We start from the raw sequence: 25,725 nt of genomic DNA on the forward strand, positions 1-25,725 counted from the left end.
CTGTGTGGAGTTTGCATGTTCTCCCCGTGTTTGCGTGGGTTCCCTCCGGGTACTCCGGCTTCCTCCCACCGTCCAAAGACATCCACTTTGTGGGGAAAGGTTCACTGAAAAATCTAAATTGCCCATAGCTGTGAATGTGAGTGCGAATGGTTGTCTGTCTCTGTGTCCCTGCGACAGACTGGCGACCTGTCCAGTGTGCACCCCGCCCCTCGCCCTATGACAGCTGGGATAGGCTCCAGCGCCCCCCGTGACCCTGAAAAGGATGCGCGGCAGTGACTGGATGGATGGATGGGTTAATCGGTAACAAATCCAGGCTTTTATACAGAAAGACACACGGTAACCTGAAGCACATATTTCATGTTTCATAGTCATATTTAGTGTGTTATTTAGCCGCAGCATGATGGAACAGTGGTTGTTGCATCACAGCAAGAAGGTCTCAAGTTTGATTCCACTGTGTAGCCAGAACTTTTATGTGTGGAGTTTGCGTGTTCCCCCGTGTCTGTGTGGTCCCATGCAATTAGTGAGGGTAGGTTAATTGGCTCTAAATTGCTCATGGGGGTGAGTGTGAATGGTTGTCTGTGTTAACCTGTCCAGGTTGTACCCCACCTCTCTCCCTGTGGTTTTCATGGTTCAAAGGAGAAAGGGCACGACTTCCACTTGCATTCTCTGGTTGCTTACCAAGTCCTCAGTGTGCCCCTAGCATGGGAAACTGTACATTTTAACACTGGATGACTTCACATGTAGTCTGTACTAAAAAGTTGTAACAAAAAATCAAAGCAATCGATTCTGTGATGTTGAAAACGTCACCGTGCTCTCTGATGCATTTTGTCCTAATCATTGTTGGAAATGTGAATGCAAGAATTGTTTTATATTATCTTTCTATAAATATGAAGAAAAGTTAACAGAAACTCTCAAAACGAAACCTTTGACCTTTCACCCCGAAGCCCGTGAGCTAACTGGTCAACACACAGGTCAGGTCAAACAACAGAACCTGGTCAGGAAAGTTCACTGACAGAGTATAAACGTGGATATACTCAAAGGCATGTTTGCATTTCTGTAGATTTTTCTCTAACCAACAGATAATGCTCAGTGGGTTAACACAAATTACATTTTATTATTAGTCTTTTATTTATCCAGGTAAAAATCTCATTGAGATTAGAAATCTTATTTTGAAGAAAGATCTGTCATCATGGCAACAGAAGTCAAAAATAAACCATATAAGTACATAGCATTTATATTTGTTTTATATTTATATGTTATTTTTTATTTTTTTACATAATTGATTTACAATCAGGTTGCACTGACTCTGTGTAATATCCTGAACTTAACCCATTCCAGCCTCCTCTTTCCTCTTTCTGATTCTAAATCTTTCCAAGGAATTCTATTTTCTGTCCGATTATATTGAAAGCGACACTTGAATTTAGACGCCATGATAGCATTTTCACACTAGAATTCTCTATTTTATTTAAAAGTAGAAAGAGTATGACGAACAAAACGTGTGTATGATGAGCACACTCATTTGTCACCAAAAGAAATACCAGAAAATACCAGAATACCGTCAACACTGTATCCGTCTGTCCTCCAAACGTCTTTGGCTGACAGCAAAGGTGTGGAAAGAAGACCAGAAGCAATGAGTGATTCATATCCTTTACTGTACATGTGATGCAAAACCCTGCCTGAAACATCCTGCAGCAAAAGTTCATTCAAACAGACCTCAGATCAGCTGAGCAGCTGTTACAGAGTCCTGCAGGATTCAAACTCCCTGTTTGCTTCTTCAATCTGATGTGATCAAAGGAAGTTAAATAATACATGCAAAGATACACGTGTAACAGCTCAGACTGTTACACTGTCACTTTATATGTCAGCTGTCAGAATCTTTAAAAAAAGGTACAATTATACTCAAACACAAAACAAATACCATTTACAGTTGTAGCCCCACCCACTTCAACCCCACCCTGCAAATCTCTAACAGGCTAGATAAATAGAAGCAAAATGTTCATGTTCTTACAGAAGCGTATAGATATAAATCAAATATACAGTTACATGCGTTCACCGTGACTGCTAGTTATCCAGTGTGTTCCGTCTGGCAAGAAGCTTTAAACACCTGTGCTCAGGTAAACGTGGCATCCAGCTGTGACACATCTGTCCAACGGAAAACTCGTGCTTTAACTGAATGGTTTAAAGAGGAACCAAATCACAAACTGAAATTCAAATCCAAAATATATGTTTTGTGACTGACAGTCTGAAACTGCAGGTTTGATATTTCCTTTTTAATGATTCATTACTTCCCATGTAACCATGTGAAAACCCGGGTGAGTGGTCTGAATTGAAGAGAATGATTTGATGCATAAATGCAAATATATTTTTTATCTAAATAAAATATGGGACAGCGATTAGACAGACTGTTGAATTTATGAGATGGTAAGCTTGTGATCAGCATGTCCATCCATTCATCAGTTTTCATCAATTGTGGGAGCAGTGTTGGTTACAGCTGTGGGTCCTCTTTAAAAAAGAAAAGCCCTTCAGGAACAAATGTGCTCCTCTTCATAATCTAGGATTTTGTATGGTGGCTGAGACAGAACACAAAGCAGAGACCTTTAGGCAGCTGTAAACACCACAGTTTACTGCTTAATGAGACTTTACTGCATCTCTTCACATTTCTTCTTAAAGTGCTTTAAAATGAGATTCTTTTAACTCAGTTCTGAAAAGAATTGAGTCAAAAGAATCAAAAGATAGCTAAATCACATACCAGATATATGCATTGCTTCAACATATTAATATTATTTACAAATTTGATATATAATGACGTTCATCCAGCCTGGTGTGCTGCAGACATAATTAGCTTCTTTTAAAATAAAAGATTTGATCCTAAAATCAGCAGGGTGTCTGTGTGGGTGATTTAACCGCTGAGAATCAAAGCTGTGAGATATTAGCTTTAGTTATCTTCCAGACATGATGCTGTGATGCAGGTTTGCTGTTTGCAAAGTGAAAACGTCTCGATAAAGTAGAGACTGGACTGGTTTTATGTGAAGCGGTTCACTGTGGACTGAGCTCTCTGCTGAGAAACAACTGGAGGCGGATTCAACTGTAGATGATGTCATTCAGATGCAGTTAAGCATCCTTCTTTCACTTTCAGAAGCACAGTGAGAGAATACTGCATCATTCACCTTACGCTAATGGATGCAGCTTACGAACCAAGCTTGCTAGTGTCAGCTGATACATGAGCTATCCACCCTCTCATCTATTCAAAAAACCAACGTCGTGTCCATTCTTCATATGCAGTACAAGAAAACTGCTTGCCTGCAGTGAGACAAGGAACGAATGCAGAAAACAATGAAGTAAGAGGCATCCCGGCTTGGACATCTTGGCAAGGCTCTCCATGATTTTTCGGAGATCGTGGCCTTGCTATCAGATGCTGATAAACAACATCTGAAGCAGCCAGTTCATCGCGAGCCTCCTGACCAGCCTCACTCAGTGATTAAGCAAACAAATGAATTGCTCTGTGTGAGCATATGTGCGGTCAGTTAAGAGGAATTTCCTGCACTGGCTCGTGATAAATTCAGGACTTGTTGACTAATGAGCTGTGGTGTCGTGAGTGGACATTGGACACATCAAACAAAATGTTTGAGAAACCGCTCGGTAGCCAATGTAGTGTTCTTACAAACTCCTCTAACATCTCCAAAACCTCACAGCGATTAACTACTGTGGAACCAGCAAACAGTATAATGTTTCCTGCTAGGTAGCATACACTGTTGGCTGGCTTGCTTGTGTTTTCTCAGACTTTCTGTTGGTTCTGTCTTGGCCACCATAACTTTAAGTGTAAATGTAAATTGGATCTTTCTTGTCTCATCTCATTTTCTTTCCAGATCTGCATCTTTTCATTTCATTTTGGAAGCCCCTGTACAAAAAGAGGTAGAACGTGTGGTTTTAGATCGGATGAAAGGGGTTTATTTTCCACGAAGGTCAAATTTGGTATATTTGGGAGCTTAAACACTGAACATGTTTCTTAGCGAGTCGAGCAGTAAAATTGTTAGTAATAACTTGTCTAAAACCAAACTACAGTATGTACAGTGCAAATAAGATCGCATCGTCACTGCTGATAAAGTGTAAACAACACAACGTTTTACGAGAAGATCACAAACACGAGTTACTTACCTGAACGCTACACACTGGAGGAACTCTATTTACTCATACAGCTGCGTAATCACGGCAGCGGGTGTCGGCGGTAAATAGTAAAAAGGATTAAAAAACTTTTACAGCAACATGAAAGTCTGAAGCGTCTGAGCGCGCATGCTAAAAAAAGGGATGCAGAAGAAGAAGAAAAAGCCGAGAAATGAAGCTGCGCTCTCTCTCCTTGTCCATGAATAAAGAGCATCCGTTCATGCAGGTGAGCGCCAAGTCATTGTGTACGTTTAATAAAATACAATCAGTCTCTGTCCTGAGCATCACAGGAAAAGTCCGCTTTCTGCGTCAGGAGAAGAAGAAGCCCAAACATAATACTCAAGTCTCAGTTTGTCCCAGAGCAGGACTTAAAGGAAAAGATCAGCATGGATTTCAGTTTCATGTTTTTGTGTTAAGTATGGAGGAAATTCCACCTACACCTGCCAACAGACAGAAAGCATGAACATTAAACCTGGGATAGGATAGAAATAACTGATTATTGCCTCTTTGTGGAAATTGAACGAATTCCTTTTTCTTTTCAATTAGATTGTTAAATGTTTAGCTGCAGTAAAGGTCGGCCTGCGGTGCCACTCAGTTAGAGAATCCATACATTATCTGAATGTTGGACTTGAACTTGATTTTGTTAAACCCAAGCTGTGGTGCAAATCTAAATCACAGCAGGCACAATCACAATCTAGGCCCACAAACAGTCAGCTCTTTGCCAGATCTCACCCAAATGTTACCACAGAAACGCTAAAGAAAAGAAACAGAGTCAAAATTTGATCCTAATTCCTCAGGTACCGGATACATTCATCAAGCCCACATGATAGCAGTCCAAGTCTGTTTACGAGATCTGGGCTGTTAAGTCTGAAGGTGGTGGAAAGTGGACTTAAAGCTAGCTGCTTCTTTATTGCCAGTATTATGCTATGCTAAGCTAACTGTAGGACATGTGAGTCATAGTCAAATTTAGCAAAAGTGTTTGGTGCAAAATGTTGTAATGTCCCTTTAATGTGGGAGTCTGCAAAGACCAAAATAAATGTTTGCAGCAAAAATGAAGCACTTTTTTCCTCCCTGAAGAAAACCTGTCGTTTATTTCTCCGGCGATTAACCTCTTTGATGTTAGATGCAGATTTTGTAGGTGAATCTGGGTTATTAAAAACTCTGTATTAATAAACTGCTCAGTCAATAACTGCATTTAGTTGCAGTAATCCAGAAACTTTCTGGGTGTTAGTTTTTACTTTTCTAATGTGTGCTCCATTAAAGTTTACTTTGAACGCCACAGTGGCCTATTTCTGAAGTTTCCCCAAATCTCTACAACTGAGATAGTAAGTGCAGAGTTAGCAGAGTTAAAAATACTCCTCAATTCATCCTGTCAGAAATGAGCTATTCATCCGTCCCCCACACCCCCACCCAAAAAACACTTTCTTCAAATCTGCTAACTTCTGTAAGCCTGACACTAGGTAAGCATATACTGCCTGTAGCAGATGAAAACATAAAGATTTTGAACATTAAAAAATAATACATTTAAAAAGAAATACAAAAAACAGCAGAAAACAGTTTTGAGTTCTGAGTTTTTTGCATATATGGATAACTTTTACATACGTTCACCTTTTTATTTGAAATGTTAGCCATGTTTAATATTAACAGCTCAAACTGTAACATATTACAGAAAATAACAAAAAATAAGAACTTAAAAAATAATAGCTCCCTTTTGATACCGGTTGTAAGTAAGAAGGTGTGATAACAGACGCCATCGTCCAGTGTCACTGATCGAGTGCTTCATTTTGGTTGTAAACACACACGTCACTGGTTCATTTCTGTGGTAAGACAAATAAATTGTAGCTCTTACGAGTTATTTTATTATTCGAATTTTTTCCAAATATGTTGAGTCTTTGCAAAAATATATTGAGTCTTGCTGATGTGCTGAATAATTCAGAGCTACTTGATGAAGTGCTGTAGTGGGTGAGCTAAATGCTAACACACCCTCCAGTCCAAATGTGCACGGCCTTGATAACTGCTCCCCAGCATGCTGGTTATTTGTCACTGACTTAGCTTAACACGTCCACTGTCTCAGTGAAAATGAGCAAACAAGCTCGACAGTGCTGCTGAGATTGAAGTGCTTAACAGACAATTCACATTTATTACATTTCTTGTGTTTTTAGTCAACCCTCACATAAACGAGTGCTGATGGGGGAAATTATTTTTACTTCTCCTAAATAATCGAAGGCCTTTATACTTTTATACTAAAAAACAGAAGATAAAACACCTGCCCATCTTCAGAAATGTCCAGCGACCCCTCCATGAATCCGTATCTGTTAGCATGTAAGCCAAAGAGATCCCAGACGTGTGGTGATGCGGGTTAAATGTGAGCTGCAGATTTTGGGTTTACTGTAATTTGGTCCAAATAAGTTCATTTAGCTGCTGAAAGCTGAACGTTTTTTACTTCTGTGTGAAACTGAAGCAGAGTCGAGAATTTTTTTAATTTTGCCATGTGATCACTGGCAGTGGGTGGTCTTACTGGTAGGCTCCGCCCCAGATGTGAAGCCATTGCTGAGGTTGTTGGGACTCGGGGGTGAGCCCAGTGTGGGTGTGGCCCCAACTCTGGGGGTTGGCTCTATGACAGAGCAGCTTTTCTGCGGCGGCCGGGGTTGGACCAGCATGCTTTTAGGGATTACAGATACTTGTCGCAGCCCATCAGCGCGCAGTGGCGGTCTGGTGGGGATGGGCCCTGCGGGTATGACATCAGAGCTGGGTAGTTTGGGGCTGTGTGGAGGAGAGGAGCTGAGAGCGTTTGGGTCAGCAGACTTCGATTCAACTTCCTGTGGCAACTGCTGGTCAGGAGGTGGAGCCTCTTTGTCTTTTTGGGTGGAGCATGCAGACTCAGGAGGCGGGTCCTGCTGCATGCTGCTCTGCCTGGAAGCCCCTGAACCTGGAATGTCACAGCTGTCTGTGCGACGCCGCGAACCTTCATGCATCCGACTTGTGGCCACGACAGCTTTCATGGCCGCCTGTCAGCACACAGAACAGTGAGTGAGCATTCAGGATCTTTTAAAAGTCTTTAAAGCAGATTTGTCAACTATGTTGAGTTGATATTTGCTTTCAGCTTCCTCTTCCCTGTTAAATATGTTTCTCTATTACCCTGTCCTGTAATTTCAATAAATTCAAAATGCCATGTAGAAAAAATATGATTTTGTTACCAACTGCCCGCTCGAATGTAAATCCTGTGATTGTTGAATTTACATTTTTATGCTGCACCCAGGCTCACCAGAGCCAGCTTTACTAAGATCTTTACTGACCTCATTCATGAAGTTTGAATCATCTGAAAGCCAACTCTTGGTGGGTGGAATCTGGAGCCCCGGTGAAGTTTCACCTGCAGTTTAACTAGTCTATGTGTGTGTATATAAAAGTTTAGGCCACATAGTATACAGGTGCAGATGCTCTGAGCAGATTTCATTTTGGGCTTTATGTACAAGAGTCATTCCCTAGTTTATCTCCCAAAATGTCAACTCAAATCTTAAAATGACAGAAAAGTCTTCTATGACCTTTGATGCCCACAAAACCAATCACTGTGAAATGAAACTATGACAAAGGACCAGCCTTAAGTTTGCGTCGAGCGTTGAACTCCTGTAGTTTCCTCTGGGTAGTATCCATATGAGAGAACCGGGCAGCTTTGCCCAGCACCCAGGGGTGCTGCAGGGCCTCCCGGACACTGAGGCGCTTGTGAGGGTCGAGGACAATCAGCTTACTGACCTGCGGACAAATCAGACAGGACAAACCGAGGCCTTCAAACAAGTCCAAGTCCAATCTATGAATAAATGTTAAGATTCAAGATGTAGAATCAGGCTCATGTGAATTATCAAGTCATTCACTTCATTCTGAATTCAAATCACACCAAGAAATGGATCTTTAGTCATCCAGAGGTAAAGGCCAAGACAATTTAGTGTGTCAAGTCATTCCATAAATCTCAATATCATTTCAAACAAGTCTCCACTCAAGTCAAGTCTAGTTTTAGTTTAGCATAAGCCTTAGTCGTGTTAGTCGACACCAACCAAAGATCCAACATGTACCAAGCCGTCCAAAAACAGCATCACAAATATACATCCAAGTCCAAAGTGATTCCAGACAAGTTAATATAAAGTGTGAAGTCCCAGTGATGTCACCAATCCCAGTCAATGCCCAGTATAAAGTCTTTCAGGTCAGTTTAAGTTTCTACTACGCTGTCCTGGGCAGCGAGAGTTTAAAACATGTCTGAGAGCTTTAAAATAAAGTGTGAGGTCCTGCACTTCTTCACATTTAACATAAATAATAATGTCAAATCATTGGTGTAACTCACCAGATCCTTAGCATTGAGGGAGACCTCGTCCCACCACGGAGAAACAAACTCATAGTCACAGTTGAGGATGCGACTATACATGTACTGATCCCCTCTTGGGTCGAAGAAGGGCTCAAACCCACAGAGTCTGGGGAAACAAACCAAAGGAAAGAGTCTAGGAAAGGACGCTTATTTTGCCACATCCCTTCTAGATGAGAAACCACAGCAGTGTGTCGGTCTCAGATCCATTTGAAGGCAGCATTAAAAGCTTAATTGCTGTCTGAGGAAAGCAGATAAACAGGATGCAGACTTTCACATTATGTCATTGTGTTAAATGGCTGTCATGAATCAGATGGGCCATAAAACTTATATACTGATGAGAGTGAGTCAGCGATGAATATTTCAGTATATATGTGTGAGTGTACGCTTGGACTGGCAGCAAGGTGTTAATGGACTCACAGGATGTAGAGGATCACGCCCACCGACCACATGTCCACCTCAGGGCCGTAGGCATTTCCCCGCAGGATCTCTGGAGCTGCAAGCAGAGGAGTCTGTTAGACAGCAGATGGCTGACAGAAGCTCTAACAGAGAGTTTTTGAAATCCCACAGAGAACACGCCACAGAGAACACGCCACAGGGAACGCCTTACTGCCCACTCGCATATATCACTGCAACGCAGGTGAATAAACACATCTACTACTGATACTACACCTACTACAGCAACATCTACAGACACCATCCAGAGCGTCAGCTGCCATATCGTCACCACTTTAACTTTCCCCACACCTCAAAGTGCTGCTCATTGGCTGTTACTACACCACCAAGTCCTGCTGCTGTGCCATGTCGTATCACTGAGATTAAAGGTCCCACACTATGCTGGAGTGTTTGAGTCTTCCTCAAACACGATGTGCTGCTGTGGGAGAGACACCATCCAGTCATTCTGTGTTTGGTCCTAAAAATCTGGTGTTTAAACAGAAATCCTCTCTGGATGGTGTTACATGTCCAGTACTACCGTGAGCAACACTGCAGTCGTTTTTGAGGATGTACTAATTAACTGACAACATTGTCAAAAATAGAAGCATCCTGCTCAGAGCAATGCTGAAAAATAATTTTAACGTTGTAACTTCTCATTATCTGGTTGTCCTTCAGCCTTCAGCCGATTAGAAGGATCACAGTGAAAATTGAGAATTTTCACATGACACTCGTAGCACTTCTCCATCACTCTTCTCTCATTCACTCGTTTATGCTTCTTTGCAGTAGTTTGTGTTGTCCTGTTTGTTGTTTCTGTGAGCTGAGTCTTATTTTTGCCATCGACTGTTTGCTCTGAGCCCGGGCTGGTCGCAGCAGATGGCAGCCCCACCCTGAGCCTTTTTCTGCTGGAAGTTTCTTCCTATTAAAAGGCAAATTTTTCTCTCTCTGATTGCCAAGTGCTGTTTATATCGGATCGTTTGACTATTTTGTGCTGTAGGCTTTCAACCTACAGTACAAAGGACTTTGAGATGACTAATGTTGTGTGATTGGAGGCCATATAGATAAGAATACAGTGAGCTTAAGTGAATGTGGTATTCATAGCTACGCTACACCAATTTTTGTACTCACCGCAATACCCCGGAGTACCGCAGACTGTCTTCATGGTCACCTGGTCATCTACGATTTTTGAAAGACCAAAGTCAGCTGTAAAAGAAGAGAATATTTTCTTTCATTCAGACTGAAGCGAGATAAAAACCTTGTAATGCATTTGTTTTGTTCAGTTTCCTGTTTCTATATTAAGAGAAATGAGGGGGTGAAGCAGTGGAGGTGGAGGAAAATGTGTTTTTCTGCAGGCAAGTCTCTGAACTAAAGGAAGGTGTTGGTGGAGAAGAGTTTCACTCGAAAGGAACGGAGGCTTCCATCTGTATCTGTTAGCCGAGGGCTCGCTGGCCATCTGGACGCAGGAGCTCCTCCAAAAATGAACCAAATTCTGAGCCAACAATATGTTTCTGTGAGTTTTTACCTCTCGGACTCAACAAGCTCGAAATATGATGCAGTCACAAGTTTAATGCCTCAAATGCAGCCAAAGACACTGAAGGTTGAGCTGTATGCAAAACCTCAGTTTAAGACTGATGCTAAATCTGTATGCAAATGTTTGGGCTCTCACAGCAAACTCCAGTGTTCATGCATATTTTCAGGGCCACAAGACGACCACGGTTTGTGGTTATTTTAAGAATGCTGATTTTTATTTTACATACAGTATAAGCACAATAGGAGCTGACATAATTGAGATGATAGGAGCAGATTTGAAAACAGTCTTTAGGGCAGTTACTGACATGTTATTTGCAAATGTTTAAAATTGAAGTAAACAAAGCAATAATTTCCTGTTGTTATGAGCCAGGAAACGAGTTTTGTTTTACTTTCATGTGTTTTAGATCATCGATGTCTCATCACAGTCATACTCGGCATTTCCAAACTGCACTGTTTCACCACTGATGATAACAGACAGCGTGGTCGATAATAACAGAAAAATATTTTCCACAACTTGTGTTGGAACATGATAAACTTGTCATTTCATTCTGTTGTATTCAGATGTGGAGGGTATGTAGAGAGTTTGTTACCTATCTTCAGCGGAGCATCCAGAGACAGGTCGGCGTACAGCAGATTCTCTGGTTTAAGGTCACGATGCACAACACCGTTCTCATGTAAATACTAAAGCACAGAGAAGAAAAGCATGAAAAACGTGGGAAAGATGATCCAGTTGTTGCCTCATCAAGCGGAAACTTCCTGGACTGAAAAATGAAGCCAGAGCTTAAGTGCATTTACTCTAATGGCCACTTGAAGCTTGAGGCTGGTCCAAAAGCGAGTCAGTCCCCATGGACTCCCAATTTAAAATCCCCAACTTTGCAGCAAAAATAAACACGTTTCTAGCCTTAGAACTGGAATAGAGCCCAATATCAAAACTTTATCAAGGCGTAGTTTGCATCACAGGGCCATGGCCTCATCTCTTGACTATTCTTGTGGTGATGGTGCCTTTTACAGCATTTTAGTGCAATTATCTGGTAAATAACAAAACGGTGTACTGTTGATTATTCTAAAGGACCAGGGTTTTTTTTGTATGTTATTTACAAATAAAGACAAGCAATCTAGCTGAAAGGGTGTTTTTCTTGTTTCCACAGACGCGCTCTTGTTTTTCTTTCCACAGTGACACACAGTGCTTGTTCATAGGGCGATCTTTGATTGTTGGGATTACCTCTGTATCATTATAGGGTCTTTACCCTGCAATATAAAGCATCTCAGGGTAAATGTTGTTGTGATTTGGCATTATATAAATGAAATTAAATAGATTATAACAGCTAGATGTGCTTTGTTGCTTGGTTTGGAGACAGTGGCACTTTAAAAAGACAGGAAACTGAGCTGGAGGTGGCTACGGTGAAGATTTTCCAAAGAGCTGGATGGACAGCATTAGGAATGAGTACATCAGAGGAACAGCTCAGGTTGAGCAGCAAAGATGTGCGTAGGAGAGATGGTTTATATATAGGACAAAGGATGTTGAAGATTGAGCTGCCAAACAGGAGGAAAAGAGCCACAGAGAAGGTTCACGTTACGGCTTGATGTTGAATCACAAAATCAGTTGCTGACATTGTGAGGAAGTCAAAGAGCCTCCTTCATGCTGGTGAAGGTGTGGGGTTGTAATTCAGAACAGGCAGACGGGCTCTGTGTCGTTTTCCACTTCTGCTTTTAAATATGGATTTCTTTTTATATTTTGTTTCTAACTTCAAACACAACCTTGTAGGGTCTTTACTCAGATGCTGAGAATCTGCTGTTAAAGCTGTTGCTGTGTTCAGGGGCTGCGGGATGTTTCTGTGCTACAGATTAATGCCACTCACATCACATACAACAAATACAACAGTACTGTAATCCTGCCCCCCCACACACACACACACACACACACACATAAAGGGGCGTATGTTTCTCTTGTAGATGTAGGTCAGCTGTGGTCAGTGTGTGCGAGTGTGTGCGTGCGTTAATCCTCTCTGGTTTTAATCTGTTCAGCAGCAGGATGGAAGCAGCTGTTACATAAGAGACCTGCAGCCACTGCACGCTGCTGCCATGTGCAACAACACTGATACTAGCAACACCTGCAACTAAATCAACCACGGCTACAGCAACTCCTGCAACTAAACAGGGTAATTTATGCAATTAATAATGTCACTTGCTATATATATAAATTACTGTAACTATGCCAACCACTGCAACTCATGCCGTACCTCCTACTAGACATGTCAATTACTGGCACTAAAACAAACCTGGTAACTACAGCAACGTATGTGACTTTAAATTAGCCAGCTATGTAACCAAGCAACCCAAAACACTTGCAGCTAAATCTAATCTATTGCTACAGCAGTAAGCCTGGTACCAAAAATCGCAAATCCTGCCAAAGCAGCAACACCTGCAAGTAAACATGGTTAATATCAAAATGAATTAAAACCTTGCAAATATAGCAACAACTTCTGCAGCTAAACCAACAAACAAACAACCTCCTCCCACAGCTAAACATGGTCGTTACCACAACTCATTCAACCTTTGCAACTACAGCAATACCTCCAACTGAGCCATGCTCAGAAACTATATATATATATTAGGGGTGCAACGATATTCGTATCGATATTGAACCGTTCGATACAGTGCTTTCGGTTCGGTACGCATATGTATCGAACAATACAACATTTGTAATTTATTTTATCAATTTTCCTTCTGACGATGCTGTCTGTGTTGAGCGCTCAGTGAATCTGTGTTCGACTACTCCGCCTAGGCTGCACTGTCGAGCGCAGATCCACTGAGCGCTCAACACAGACAGCATAGTCAGAAGGAAGAGCGCAGGGCAAGCTAGCGAGACAGAAGTTAAGCTCTACTTGCAACAGGCAAATTGACCCTCATTCAGTTCTGGCGTTTGGAATTATTTTGGTTTTCATGTGACGTATGACCCTGAAGGTAAGCGAGTCATGGACTAAAGTAAAACAGTATGTTGGATGTGCCATGCAATGCTCAATTACATGGGTGGGAACTAGTGTGTTAGCGCAGTTAGCTCGTTAACGTGTTGGCCGTCTAACCCCATGCACGGAGCGATCGGCGGTACCTCGTTAACGGAGATTTGCCGTGTTGTGGCGTTAAGGTCATTTCAACGAGATTAACCTGAAAGCACTAGTGGGAACACAACGAATATGACTGCACATTTACGCCGACATCATCCTAGTGCAAAGACAAGTGGAAGCAGACAAAAAAAAGCAAGCATGCTACTAACTTTAGCCGAGTCATTTAGACAGCTGTTAGCACGTGATTCTCCTTATGCTGCTGAGAATATAGCCCAGAAGAAGCGGATAGTATAGCTTTTATTTTGGAAAGAGACATTTCTCTGTAATAAACTCTCTTTTCCAAAGATGAGTGATTCCTCAATCAGATACAGGGCTTGCAATATCGCTAGCCCGACGTCCTGGAGCTAGTGATTTTTTTCAGTCGGGCTACCAAAATCTATCTCTTCCCTGCCCGTCGGGCTATTGTAGGAAGGAAAAATATATGTCAATGCTTTTGCATTCTTTCAGAAATGTAGCTGGGTAATTATGTCATTGGCATCGGTGAGCCACTGTCAATATGTGACATATTGAAGTCGCGTTTGAATTTGCGCTTGTTTTTTTGCTTTCACTTTGCAATCGTGCGAACTGTGTATAGAGAGCGACAGCACTGATCTGTGAGTGATGATAATTTGTGCACCAATTCCTCTGACATCGTCTTATTAATCGTTAGCTTACTATGCAAACATGACAAGTGAAATCTCCCGCAGCTTACACATGTGAGAGGTTGATCGTGCAGAGAATCGCTGAGCGTTATGTGAGTGTGTGTGTAAAAGCAGCAGGATATATATTTTAGTTCTGCTGAGCCAAATAAGACAGGTCAGGGTGAAGAAGTGACAGCCAAAGAAAAGCTTACCACAAAACGGAGAAGTTATGACAAATCAGACTATAAGGCAAAAAGAAAGTGCAGCTTTATGGTTTCATGGACAAAAGAATTTCTGTGGCTGCAATATGACGAGCTAAATAACCAGGGCTGCGCATAAGTGGTCCGCAGGTGCGCATTCGCTGTCAAAATAAAAAACACGCACAAGGGTTAGGGTTAAATTTAAAAACTGTACTTTTGAGTTAAAATATATATTTATAATTTTAATAAATGACAAATTAAAAATGCATGAACATTTTTTTGTATCGAAAAAATATCGAACCGTGACACCAAAGTATCGAACCGAACCGAACCGTGAATTTTGTGTATCGTTGCACCCCATATATATATATATATATATATATATATATATATATATATATATATATATATATATATATATATATATATATCTAGTGGGCTACTGGAACAAGAAGGCAAGGGACGAAAAAAGGAGGAGATAGAAGCCACTGACATAAAGACAAGAAAGCTCCTGACCATGCATGGAGGGTTTCACCCCAAGTCCAGCACCCTGAGGCTGTACGCTAAGCGGAAGGAAGGGGGCCGGGGACTGGTGAGTGTCAGCACCACAGTCCAGGATGAGACAAGGAACATCCAAGAATACATTGGGAAGATGGCCCCAACTGACCGAGTGCTCAGTGAATACCTCAGGCAGCAGAAACCCAAGAAAGAGGAGGGAGACGAGGAACCATCATGGAAGGACAGGCCCCTGCACGGTATGTACCACCGGCAGATAGAGGAGGTGGCTGATATCCAGAAATCCTACCAGTGGCTGGACAAAGCTGGACTGAAAGACAGCACAGAGGCACTAATCATGGCAGCACAAGAACAAGCTCTGAGTACAAGATCCATAGAGGCTGGGGTCTATCACACCAGGCAAGACCCCAGGTGCAGGCTGTGTAAAGATGCCCCAGAGACAATCCAGCACATAACAGCAGGGTGCAAGATGCTAGCAGGCAAGGCATACATGGAACGCCATAACCAAGTGGCCGGCATAGTGTACAGGAACATCTGTGCCGAGTATAACCTGGAAGTCCCGAGGTCAAAATGGGAGATGCCCCCAAGGGTGGTGGAGAATGACCGAGCTAAGATCCTGTGGGACTTCCAGATACAGACGGACAAAATGGTGGTGGCTAACCAACCGGACATAGTGGTGGTAGACAAACAGAAGAAGGCGGCCGTAGTGATCGATGTAGCGGTTCCGAATGACAGCAATATCAGGAAGAAGGAACACGAGAAGCTGGAGAAATATCAAGGGCTCAGAGAAGAGCTCGAGAGGATGTGGAGGGTGAAGGTAACGGTGGTCCCCGTGGTAATCGGAGCACTAGGTGCGGTGACTCCCAAGCTAGGCGAGTGGCTCCAGCAGATCCCGGGAATAACATCGGAGATCTCTGTCCAGAAGAGCGCAGTCCTGGGAACAGCTAAGATACTGCGCAGGACCCTCAAGCTCCCAGGCCTCTGGTAGAGGACCCGAGCTTGAAGGATAAACCGCCCGTAGGGGCGTGCTGGGTGTTTAAAATTATCTCAACAGTATGTTTATACATCAACAGTATAAACACATCAACACCTGTGTTGGGTCCCCTGAGTTTGCCTTGACAGGCAGACACGCCTCTTAGCCTGAGTGTGTTTTGCATTATGCTTACAGAAAGAACCGCAGCTGCAACAAAAAGCTTCAGACGATCATCAAAAGATTGGGATGTCTCATGCTGGCGATAATGACATGTTATTATGATTCACTCGCTTCTTTAATCAGCTCATTCTGTGTGTCTGTGTTCAGTACAGTGTTGTATAAGCATGTCAGTGAATGCTTCTTGGTTTTGTATTAAGCATAGCACGCTGACCTTTAAATATGATTTCTTTGCCACTTCAACATTTGATCAAATCTGTTGAGAAACAGGAAGATTGTGATTCATCAGTTGGAGGAGGGCTCACGCCTACACGAGGAAAAAAATCCTCTTCTGAATGGCAAGATAGCAGACTCCTGTTAGAGCCGTATAATGTTTCTGTGCTAATGAAATGTCACATCTAGTTCTTTCAGATAAATATCAGCTTAATACGTTTCTAGTCAGCCTGTGACCAAAAAAACGGTAAATTAGCTCCATCAGATGAGGATAAAAGCCCAACACCTTTGACAGTGTTGATTTAATTTTACATACATTGCCTCTACGGATTTGACGACCTGCTCTCCATGAAACCTTTCAGATCTATAAACAGACTGTTTAAAGCTGAGGTTTGGTGTGAGGCTGCACAGACTGAGCAGAGCTGGTGGGGGCGAGCAGTAATCTAATGAGCAGAGGGGTGGATGGAGGTAAATGATCCACAGACAGCAGAGACGCTGCAGCTGATTGATCAGAAGCAGAAAACCCAGACAGAGCTCAGGTTCCCAGACCTTCTTCCATTTTAAGCCTTAAAATAACAGCAATTACTGCATGTCAAAAGAAGCTAAACGTGGAAACTACTGCAACTGAATTAACGACTACATCAAAAGAAGCACCTGCAACCAAACATGGCAATTGATGCGACACTGTAACTAAACATAGCAACCACATCAAACAAACAAACTAGTGGAATGACAGAAGCTGGAAATAAATATGGCAACTACTGCAAAATAATGCAGCCAAACAACTACGCGTCAACGGAGGAAACTGCAACTAAACATAGCAACTGCTGCAACCACACCAAGCAGTTACGAAGTATAAAGTATAGCAACACCAGCCAAATAGATCAAATTGAGCCTCAATGCCAGCTGTCAGCAGCTACTCTAAATAAACCTGCGACTACTGAAAATGTGATTAAGCATCACTACTGTGCAACTAAACCAATTACTGTAGTATCAGCAGCACCTGCAGCACGGAAGCTACTGCAACCAAACAACAACCATGAAACCAGCTACTGCAGTGGCAGCAAGACCTACAGCTACACAAGGAATCCACTCCAACTAAGCCAACCAATTTAAGCAACACATGTAACCAAACACAGGTCAAAAAATAAGCCTCTCCTGCAAGTACATCAACTACTGTAACAAAGGCAGCACCAGGGATTAAACATGGGAAGTACAGCAACTAAACCAAACAGCAGCTAAAGCTTTGGTTTTAAATTAATAACAGCAGCATTTGGGCCTGTAAGGGTTATTTATAGGCAAAGAGTCTGTTTTTGTAATTCCTCTCAGGATTTCTGTAGTTCCTCTCATTGCTCGTAGCCTGTAGAGGCCTTTGTTTCCACAATAATTCAATTTTTTATTACAATTTAATAAAACGTTGTCAAAGTCAAACCAGACACTGAATACAGCATCTTACCGCCACAGCCTCCAGAATCTGCTTGATGACATGAGCGGCATCTCTCTCACTGTAGTAACCACGTTCCACAATCCTGGAAACAAAAATACAGTCAAAGATAAAATGACATGAAAATCAAGAGCAGCATCTCTTTATCTGTTCTCTGATTGGTTACACTTTACTAATGTACGTGTTTGTCTGGTTCGGTTTTCCAACAGAGATGTTGGAACAAGCTGTTAGTTCTTTCATTCTCTTTGACTTTTGCATCTCAGTTTGGAAGTCTCAGGACAAAATGAGCAAACCGCTGTAGCTGTAGCTGTTGTAGCCTGTAAAAATGGCAACTTATGCAGTCAAAACAACCACATCACATTACACCAACAACGCCACCGAAACACAGCAACACCTGCTTCAACTAAACATGTTAATTTATGTAAATGACCAATCGCTGACACGGAAACTTCAGTAACACCTCCAGTAAACATGACAAGTTCTTTAATAACAGCATGAGTAACTTAACACAGGGGCCTCTGTGCCCAAACATAGAACTTCAGTTACAGAAACGTCTGTAACCGGACACAGCAACTCCTAAAACCCCCAAAGTACAGCAACATCTAACCATGGCAACCACTGCAACTACAGGAAAACTGCCAAGTTAAGTGATTGGTTCATTAGCAGGAATTGTGCTCTTAACTATAGCAACCAAACATCACAACTTTTGCAGCAAAACCAGCCTCTGCCACTACAGCCACACTGCCAACCCTGAACAAAACCATATACCAAAAATAGACGATTGCAACTTTCGCTACTCCACCAATCACAACAGCTGCTGCAGCAAATCTAAACACACCAACTCAACATCTGTAACTAAACATAACAACAAAATGGATCGAGCCAAACTCCACTATTCACCATCTCGATCAACACCTGCAACTGACCAACCAACACAACTGATGCAGCATGTGCAACCACTGATGATACAGCAATGCATATACCTACACACACCACTGAAACTAATGTAACAAATGCAGCACAGCAACTACTGCCATTACAACTGCACAACAGCTACTGTAACTGAACTGCAGACTACAGCCCAACTTGTAATCAAAGATTTCTCAAACTAAGCCAACCAGTGATACTTTCAATTAAACACAAAAACTACAGCAATGTCAGTAGGACAGCTAAAGCAGCTAATGTGAGTGTGTACGTACCGGTCAAAGAGCTCTCCTCCAGTCACCAACTCCAGCACCAGAGCAATGTCTGTGTCTGTCTCAAAGATCTCCTTCAGCTGGATCTGAGCCACAGGAAAGCACAAGAAGCCAGAAATATATTAAAAATGCATGAGCGAGTACTGAGAGTCATATATGTAAATAACAATGTCCATATAAAAATAGAACTTCTGTGGGACTGTTGTTATTTGCTCAAATTACTGGTAATTGAATAATTCACTGTAAGAGTGCAAAAATGTCCAGTTTTGTCAAAGCCATTGGTGTTCCTCAGTGACACATGAAGATGTCGTATAGAATAGCATCCTGGGTTTGGTTGTGTCATTCCCAACTCTAATGTGAACGATATAAGCACAATCTTTTCCTAAACCCTTTCAGGATTTTAAGTGTCTGAACCTACTAATTATCTATCAGCGTAAAACCTAAACCTAACCTAACTAAGCACTTTATAGAACCTAATCTTAACCAAGTTGTTCCTATTCATCCATCCCTCCATCCAATAATTCATTTCAGGGTGGATTAGATGTTAATTAATACAACTTAATCCCAGCCTAGGCCTGTAAACCTTTTCAAGGATCCTTCAGAGCCTAAACCCAGCCTTTAAAGCCTAAGTAGCTTTTAGTGCCAAAGCCTAACCACCAGGTAAACAACAGGCACTAACTGAAACTGCACTAATAGTGAAGGCAAAACCAACTGATTCTGCCTCTGGTACATAAACACTCAATATCACTTAAAACATGCTTGAGAAGAGCAAACACTTTGAAGTATTTTTGAACTTTCCAAGCAGGAACATAGTAACGAGATTTTTTTCATGTTTCCAGTCATCATTGTCCCAGATTCAACAAATAAAGAAACAAACATGAAACAGACAATAGACAGTTCAATACTTAAAGTACAATAAAAAAAGCACACACATCACGTACTTTGATGTGGTGCAGTTTATCGACCTGCTTTTAAAATAGTACTAAGAAAAGAAAAACAGAACTGATGCGTCAGTCTTGTCTTAAATAAAATATTAGAATACATGCTATAGCTTGCATACTTGGTAGATGAACTCTGGGCCATGCTCAGACTGAAATAAAGTTGAATCTAAATTCTTACAAGCTCATAAACAAGTGTTTTAGCTCACATTAAAGGGTCGTGTTTAAAATCAGTGATACAAAGAAAAGAGAGATTTATGGGGAAAATTTTAGAGTCGACTGAAAATAAGAGAGATTATTCAGTCACACCAGACCAGGTGAACATGAACAATAAAAATGAACTGATTTATTCTGCATATTATAAATTAAGTCATTAATTCATGTCCTGGCAGAACCCGAAGTGTCTGTTTTGGTGTTTTCTTCCATATTTTCATATTTTGCACTTATTTCAACTATTTGTGACTCACATGAATGGACCAAGAATAATTTCTCAAAGTTGTCCGCTGGACATTCTGGACTTTGTTTACACTAATTCGATTAGATGTGTGGTCATCTAATCGAATCACTTCATCACTAAATCACTTTAAGCATATTTGCACTGCACAAGACACAAATGTGGACACTGGACATTTATATATATATATATATATATATATATATATATATATATATATATATATATATATATATATAATTTTTTTTTTTTCTTCATACATTCTTATATATTTCTATACTGTGTATTTGTGTATTGTGTATTTTGTTGTACAGTTATTTTATTTTCAACTTTAATTTTTATATTTTATCTTATTCCTTCCCAGTTAAATTTACCCTTTTTAATTTTCATATTTATTTCTTATTCATAGCCTTTTCTTTTTTTCTTTAGGTCACGAGCAGTTGTGTAAGCATTTCACTGCATATCGTACCGTGTATGACTGTATGTGACAAATAAAATTTGAATTTGAATTTGATTTGAAAGTTCACAACTCTACAACGCTTTTATCCAACGACATTAAAAGCTGGAGGAAAGTTTTGATTAAGTAATACATATAAATATTCTACGAGTGACCTGACTTGAACTAGACCGCTCACAGTCTGGGAGCTTATTGGCTGTCATCTGATAGATCATTTGGGGTCTAGTGGATCTCTGGGCTAAGACTTCCATTTCCACCCATCAAATAATTCTTTACAAATGCAGGTCCACGTTTAAGTTTCTGATGGTTTTGAAAATGCATTTCAGAAAAACGTTTACCTGTTTGCAGCCAAATGGAACCAAGGCTGGGTCCAAGAACAACCCAATTCCCACAGACTCCCTTAAACAAGCATCGTTACAGCTCGGCACAAAACCTAGTTTAGGCACTCAACCCTCTTTTCCATTCAGTTTAGTTTCATTTAGATAGTGCAAAACCACTCAAAGTGCTCTATAATGTAGGGTAAAGACCCTACAGTTATAGAGAGAAAACCCCAATAACATATATCGCATATACTTACAATGTTTGGGTGAGAAAGACGCAGCAGAACGCCGATTTCAGTGCGAACAATTTTCTTGTCAATCTGCAACAGAAGAAACATTATCAGAATGGACGGATTTACCCTTATAAGTCAAAATATAACAAATGTCTTCTGCTGAAACAGTGTTACCCTACAGATTTTTGAAGGTTTCCTGTATATCACAAAGATATTAGCAGCAGATCCGTCCGGGACGTTGGATTGGTAGCCACCAAGAATCAGAAGAACCCCATCAAACACAGTTTGGCAAACCAACACTTTGGCTCCTAGACTTTGACTTGCACTGTTCTAACTGGACAGTCTACGTTATTTTCTTCATCATTTCTTGCTAATAATGTTTCGACTCATCTGTGCACATGTTATATATTGTTGGACTGCTAAAGTCTCCATCATGCTGGTTCACTGACCGTTTTCTTGAGGACTTTGACAGCGTAGGGCTTCTGGGTCTGTTTCTCCTCACAGCGATACACAATAGAAGTCGCTCCTCTGGAAGGAAACACAAAACAGTTAAACCTGAACACTGCAAAGACCTGTGTGTACAACATGGAAACCAGTCTGAGCTACTGAAAAGGAGGAACTGAGATTCTTTAATTGGAGCCAAACAGGCACTTGAACTAAGTACTAAAATTTAGTTTCATTTTCAGGAAACACTGATAATTATTCTACTGTATGAATGACACAACATTTAGACTTTTTACTGGTTCCTGCTGGTACTTAAATGTTGGTGCAGTGAAAAAAACCCAAGAAACTAGTGTTTGTTCCACTGAAGGGCATTCAGACATGTTCCACTAGACCGAGGTAGGCAACTCCAGGCCTCGAGGGCCGGTGTCCTGCAGGTTTTAGATCTCACCCTGGGTCAACACACCTGAATCACATGATGAGCTCATTAACAGGCCTCTGGAGAAGTTCAAGACATGCTGAGGAAGTAATGTAGCCATTTGAATCAGCTGTGTTGGATCAAGGACACATCTAAAACCTGCAGGACACCGGCCCTCGAGGCCTGGAGTTGAACACCCCTGCACTAGACTATACGACGGAGAATTAGGGCCACATTAAGAAAAAAAAAATGAATGTCCATTTTTATATTAAAGTCAAAATTTCAAGATTAATTTGAAATGCGGAGATTACAGTTGTCATGTAAAGCCAAACATCTGCCATGGCTCCTGTTCCCTCTACAAAATGCCTCGTGTGGATGAGTTAGTGAAACAAATTGATCGTTGTGTCTTGTTATACCGCATACATCCTCTTTATTGCACGAGGGTGTAACCATCAATATTCTCACAGCTGTCCACTGCCAGCCATTTCAACTCTTCCAGGTTTGTGTGGGGTTTTCTTTCTTTACAACCCCCACCACACTGTTCTTGTGCTAAAAGAGAAATAATTTCTCTTTTCAAAATAATTTCCTTAATTTTGAAGTACAATTTCACGACCTCATCTACACGAGGCTTTTTATAGAACTACAGCAGCTGTGGCAGCTCCACATTTTACACATCTCACACATTTCTCTCAAAATAGTATTTTTAAACCAATTAACATAGAGGCCTCGAATCTGTAGGTACTTTTGGTCCTACAAGAGGAAGTCCTTGTGTTTGAAACATGCACAACGGGTTCATCCATCCAATAATGCCCCAGCAGATTCTGCAATAGAATCTGGCAGTATGAAACTCAACTTATCTGTTACTCAAATTAAAAAGGTTTAGATAAGGTTTAACAGCTGGTGGACGTATACAAAAAAAATCAAGTTGAGTTTTTATTTGAGATGTTTTATTCCCATCTTTTCTGTTATGAGTGTGCTTTTTTCTTTTCACACCTGCCTGTTAAAGTTAGACTTAAGTTAGATTATAGCTGGAACAGAGTTGGGTTTCAGTTAGGATTAGAGTAAGATTACTTAAGGGTAAGTCCAATTAAGACATGGGATCACAACCACAACTCTGTGTGTATGTGTGTGTGTGTGGTTAGGGATCTGGTATTCTGCCGGGACAGATGGAGGAAACAGATCCATCTGAGAAGCAACCACAGACTCTCTCTCTCTCTCTCTCTCTCTCTCTCTCTGGCTGGTCTCCATGGCAACAGGACACCTGGTAATAGAACTGGTGGCGGCATGCTCACACGTTTGATTTCACTGCTGACATCATTTTCATCATTTTCTGCAGATCTGCTGTCAGTGTTGTGGGTGTTGGTGTTTGCTGAGATAACAACAAACACAGTGTGTAAATACACACAGTCCACCGCACGCTGTAAACATTCAAACAACGAACAAACTGCCCGAGCTCCAAACAGTCTGCACGACTCATCTTTGTTGTCTTTTAGCTCAAATTCCATGTTTGCTCTGACTTTTTATGGTTTTTAAACATGAGCCACCCAGACTGGCAGACACTGAAGCGTCAGAGCATCTGGAGCAAAAGCACAGCAGTATAAATGTACAGGATTAAAACTGCTGCAGTCAAAGTAGAGACGTGTAAGCTAAATGTACTTTAAGCAACCGAAGTACTTATTGATCAATGCAAGACATTTGAATGTATTTATTTCTATGTTGTCATTTTTTATGTTTCAAAATATCCACATCAATACTGACTTGAAAACCTGGAAGATATTAATATGATTTATTAATAAAAATCTGTAAAGTGTTCAAATATATTAATAAAATGTTTGACAAACTGTATTGTAAATTGTTCAAAAAAACTTGTATCGGCAAATGGAAATAATTCCCCTATCATCAAAAAGTAAGTATGAAATTGGATAGATGCCAGTACAATATTCCAATTTACCACCTAGATAGAGCTAAAAGCTAAATAACCAAATCAAATACTAGTCTTAAAAATGCAAAACCTCTTTGATAAAAAATATACCTCATTTTGAAAATCATTACAAATATGTATAGATACATACACCAGATAGATAGATTATACGCGTGCACCAAGCACGTGATGCAGCTGTGTTTTACTGTTATCAATATTTTTAACAACCTTCACTTAAATCTGCTTAAAGTGGCGCAGTCTGAAATCTTATATTGGTTACACAACGTGAATGTGCAGACAGCAAGATGCTGCGCATAAAACACATTTTCACTCTGTGATTACACAAGAAGACAAAGATTGCTGACAACATTTTGACACCAAAGCTCAAGCTTCGTTTTCTTGCTTCGGTGTTTCCCGTTAAATTCCAACAGGAACCAGTATTTAACCGGTACCTCATTCAAATGAGTAACTCTGTAATCCACGGGATGGATTATAAAGTGTGGCCAAAGTTAATCCTGAAGGATCACATGGACCCCTCATGCAGGCAACTTTGGCCCAATGAAGTGTCCATATGAACTCATCGGTTTTCCCCTGCCCCCCCATAATGTGGTCCAGACCTGCCCAGCTCCGAGCTCAGGGTGTAGAATTCCTCCACAGTCCCGTCCCGCCTTGATCCGTCCACCCAGAACTCCACCGGCTCCGAACCAGGCCGGGACGTCGGCATGATGATAGCAGACCTCCCCCAAACCAGCACCAAGAAGACCGGGACCGAGTCAAAGATCACACCAGTTCCGGGACCGGTTCAGACCGGGCCAGATGTGACCCGATCAGAACCAGGAACAGAGTAATCCCGATCAGATCTCAGATTTAAATCCAGCTCGGTAAAACCCAGATTAGAGTCACGGAGGGGGGATGATTCATGATCCTGATGGGCTTTAATCCAGACCAGCAGGGGGAGGAGGAGGAGGGGGATCCGCCTGCTCCTTCAAACTCTCAATCAGGACCGTTTATCTGTGAGGAAAGGGCAAAAACTAAAAGAAGAAAACAAATACACCGAACCCCCGGTGATGAGCACGGCTCTTTAATCCAGACTGAAGCTGGAGCCGGGATCCAGACGCTCCAGGTCCAGATGTGTCGCAGCTTCCATCGGGCCCTAAAAACCTCTCAGACGTCGGATCAGCTCAGTCCATCACCATCCTCCCGGGTTTAGGCTTAGTACCTCCGTGTTTTCACTGGCAGAAACGGACCGTCCGTCTCTCCGGAGCGCAGCAGCCTCCCTCCGGAGATGCAGCCCACAGAGCCACCACAGCAACACCGAAGAGCGGGTACGTGTCGGGAAACAGACTGCGAACACCGGGGTGAGTAGGTGGAGGGTGTCAGCGTTCGATGCTCAGGGGTCTGATTCCCGGGTAGGGCTGCTCCAGATGTCTGATGGATCTGCGGAGGGAGAGAGATGCTGCTGTAATCTCACAGCCCCGCCCCACCGCCACCCCGCAGACCAATCACAGCCCCGCGGGGGAGCCGAGTCGCACTCCTATTGGACCACCATCCTCTCAGTCACCGAAGTTCTGTCAGCAGCCTAAATACAGAAATAACCTAAATACA

General features: G+C 41.7%; 1 protein-coding gene across 1 annotated transcript; it reads right to left on the bottom strand.

Moving 5' to 3' along the window:
- Positions 1–1,633: 1,633 nt before the first annotated feature.
- LOC147313732 (calcium/calmodulin-dependent protein kinase type IV) lies at positions 1,634–25,596 on the bottom strand. The gene is made up of 11 exons (XM_086263502.1): positions 24,738–25,596; positions 21,790–21,868; positions 21,365–21,427; positions 18,942–19,024; positions 17,755–17,827; positions 11,065–11,155; positions 10,073–10,147; positions 8,933–9,008; positions 8,495–8,621; positions 7,759–7,911; positions 1,634–7,169 (listed from the first exon to the last, which is right to left on the bottom strand). The coding sequence occupies exons 1-11, from the start codon at positions 24,842–24,844 to the stop codon at positions 6,657–6,659; spliced, it is 1,440 nt and encodes a 479-aa protein (XP_086119628.1). The 5' UTR covers positions 24,845–25,596; the 3' UTR covers positions 1,634–6,656.
- Between the last annotated feature and the right edge of the window lie 129 nt (positions 25,597–25,725).

Source organism: Aulonocara sp. 'chitande type north' Nkhata Bay, linkage group LG15 (assembly GCF_057382095.1).
Source record: "Aulonocara sp. 'chitande type north' Nkhata Bay isolate Kocher_YH1m ecotype deep benthic linkage group LG15, A_spYH_male_GT1.1, whole genome shotgun sequence".
Lineage (NCBI taxonomy): Eukaryota > Metazoa > Chordata > Actinopteri > Cichliformes > Cichlidae > Aulonocara > Aulonocara sp. 'chitande type north' Nkhata Bay.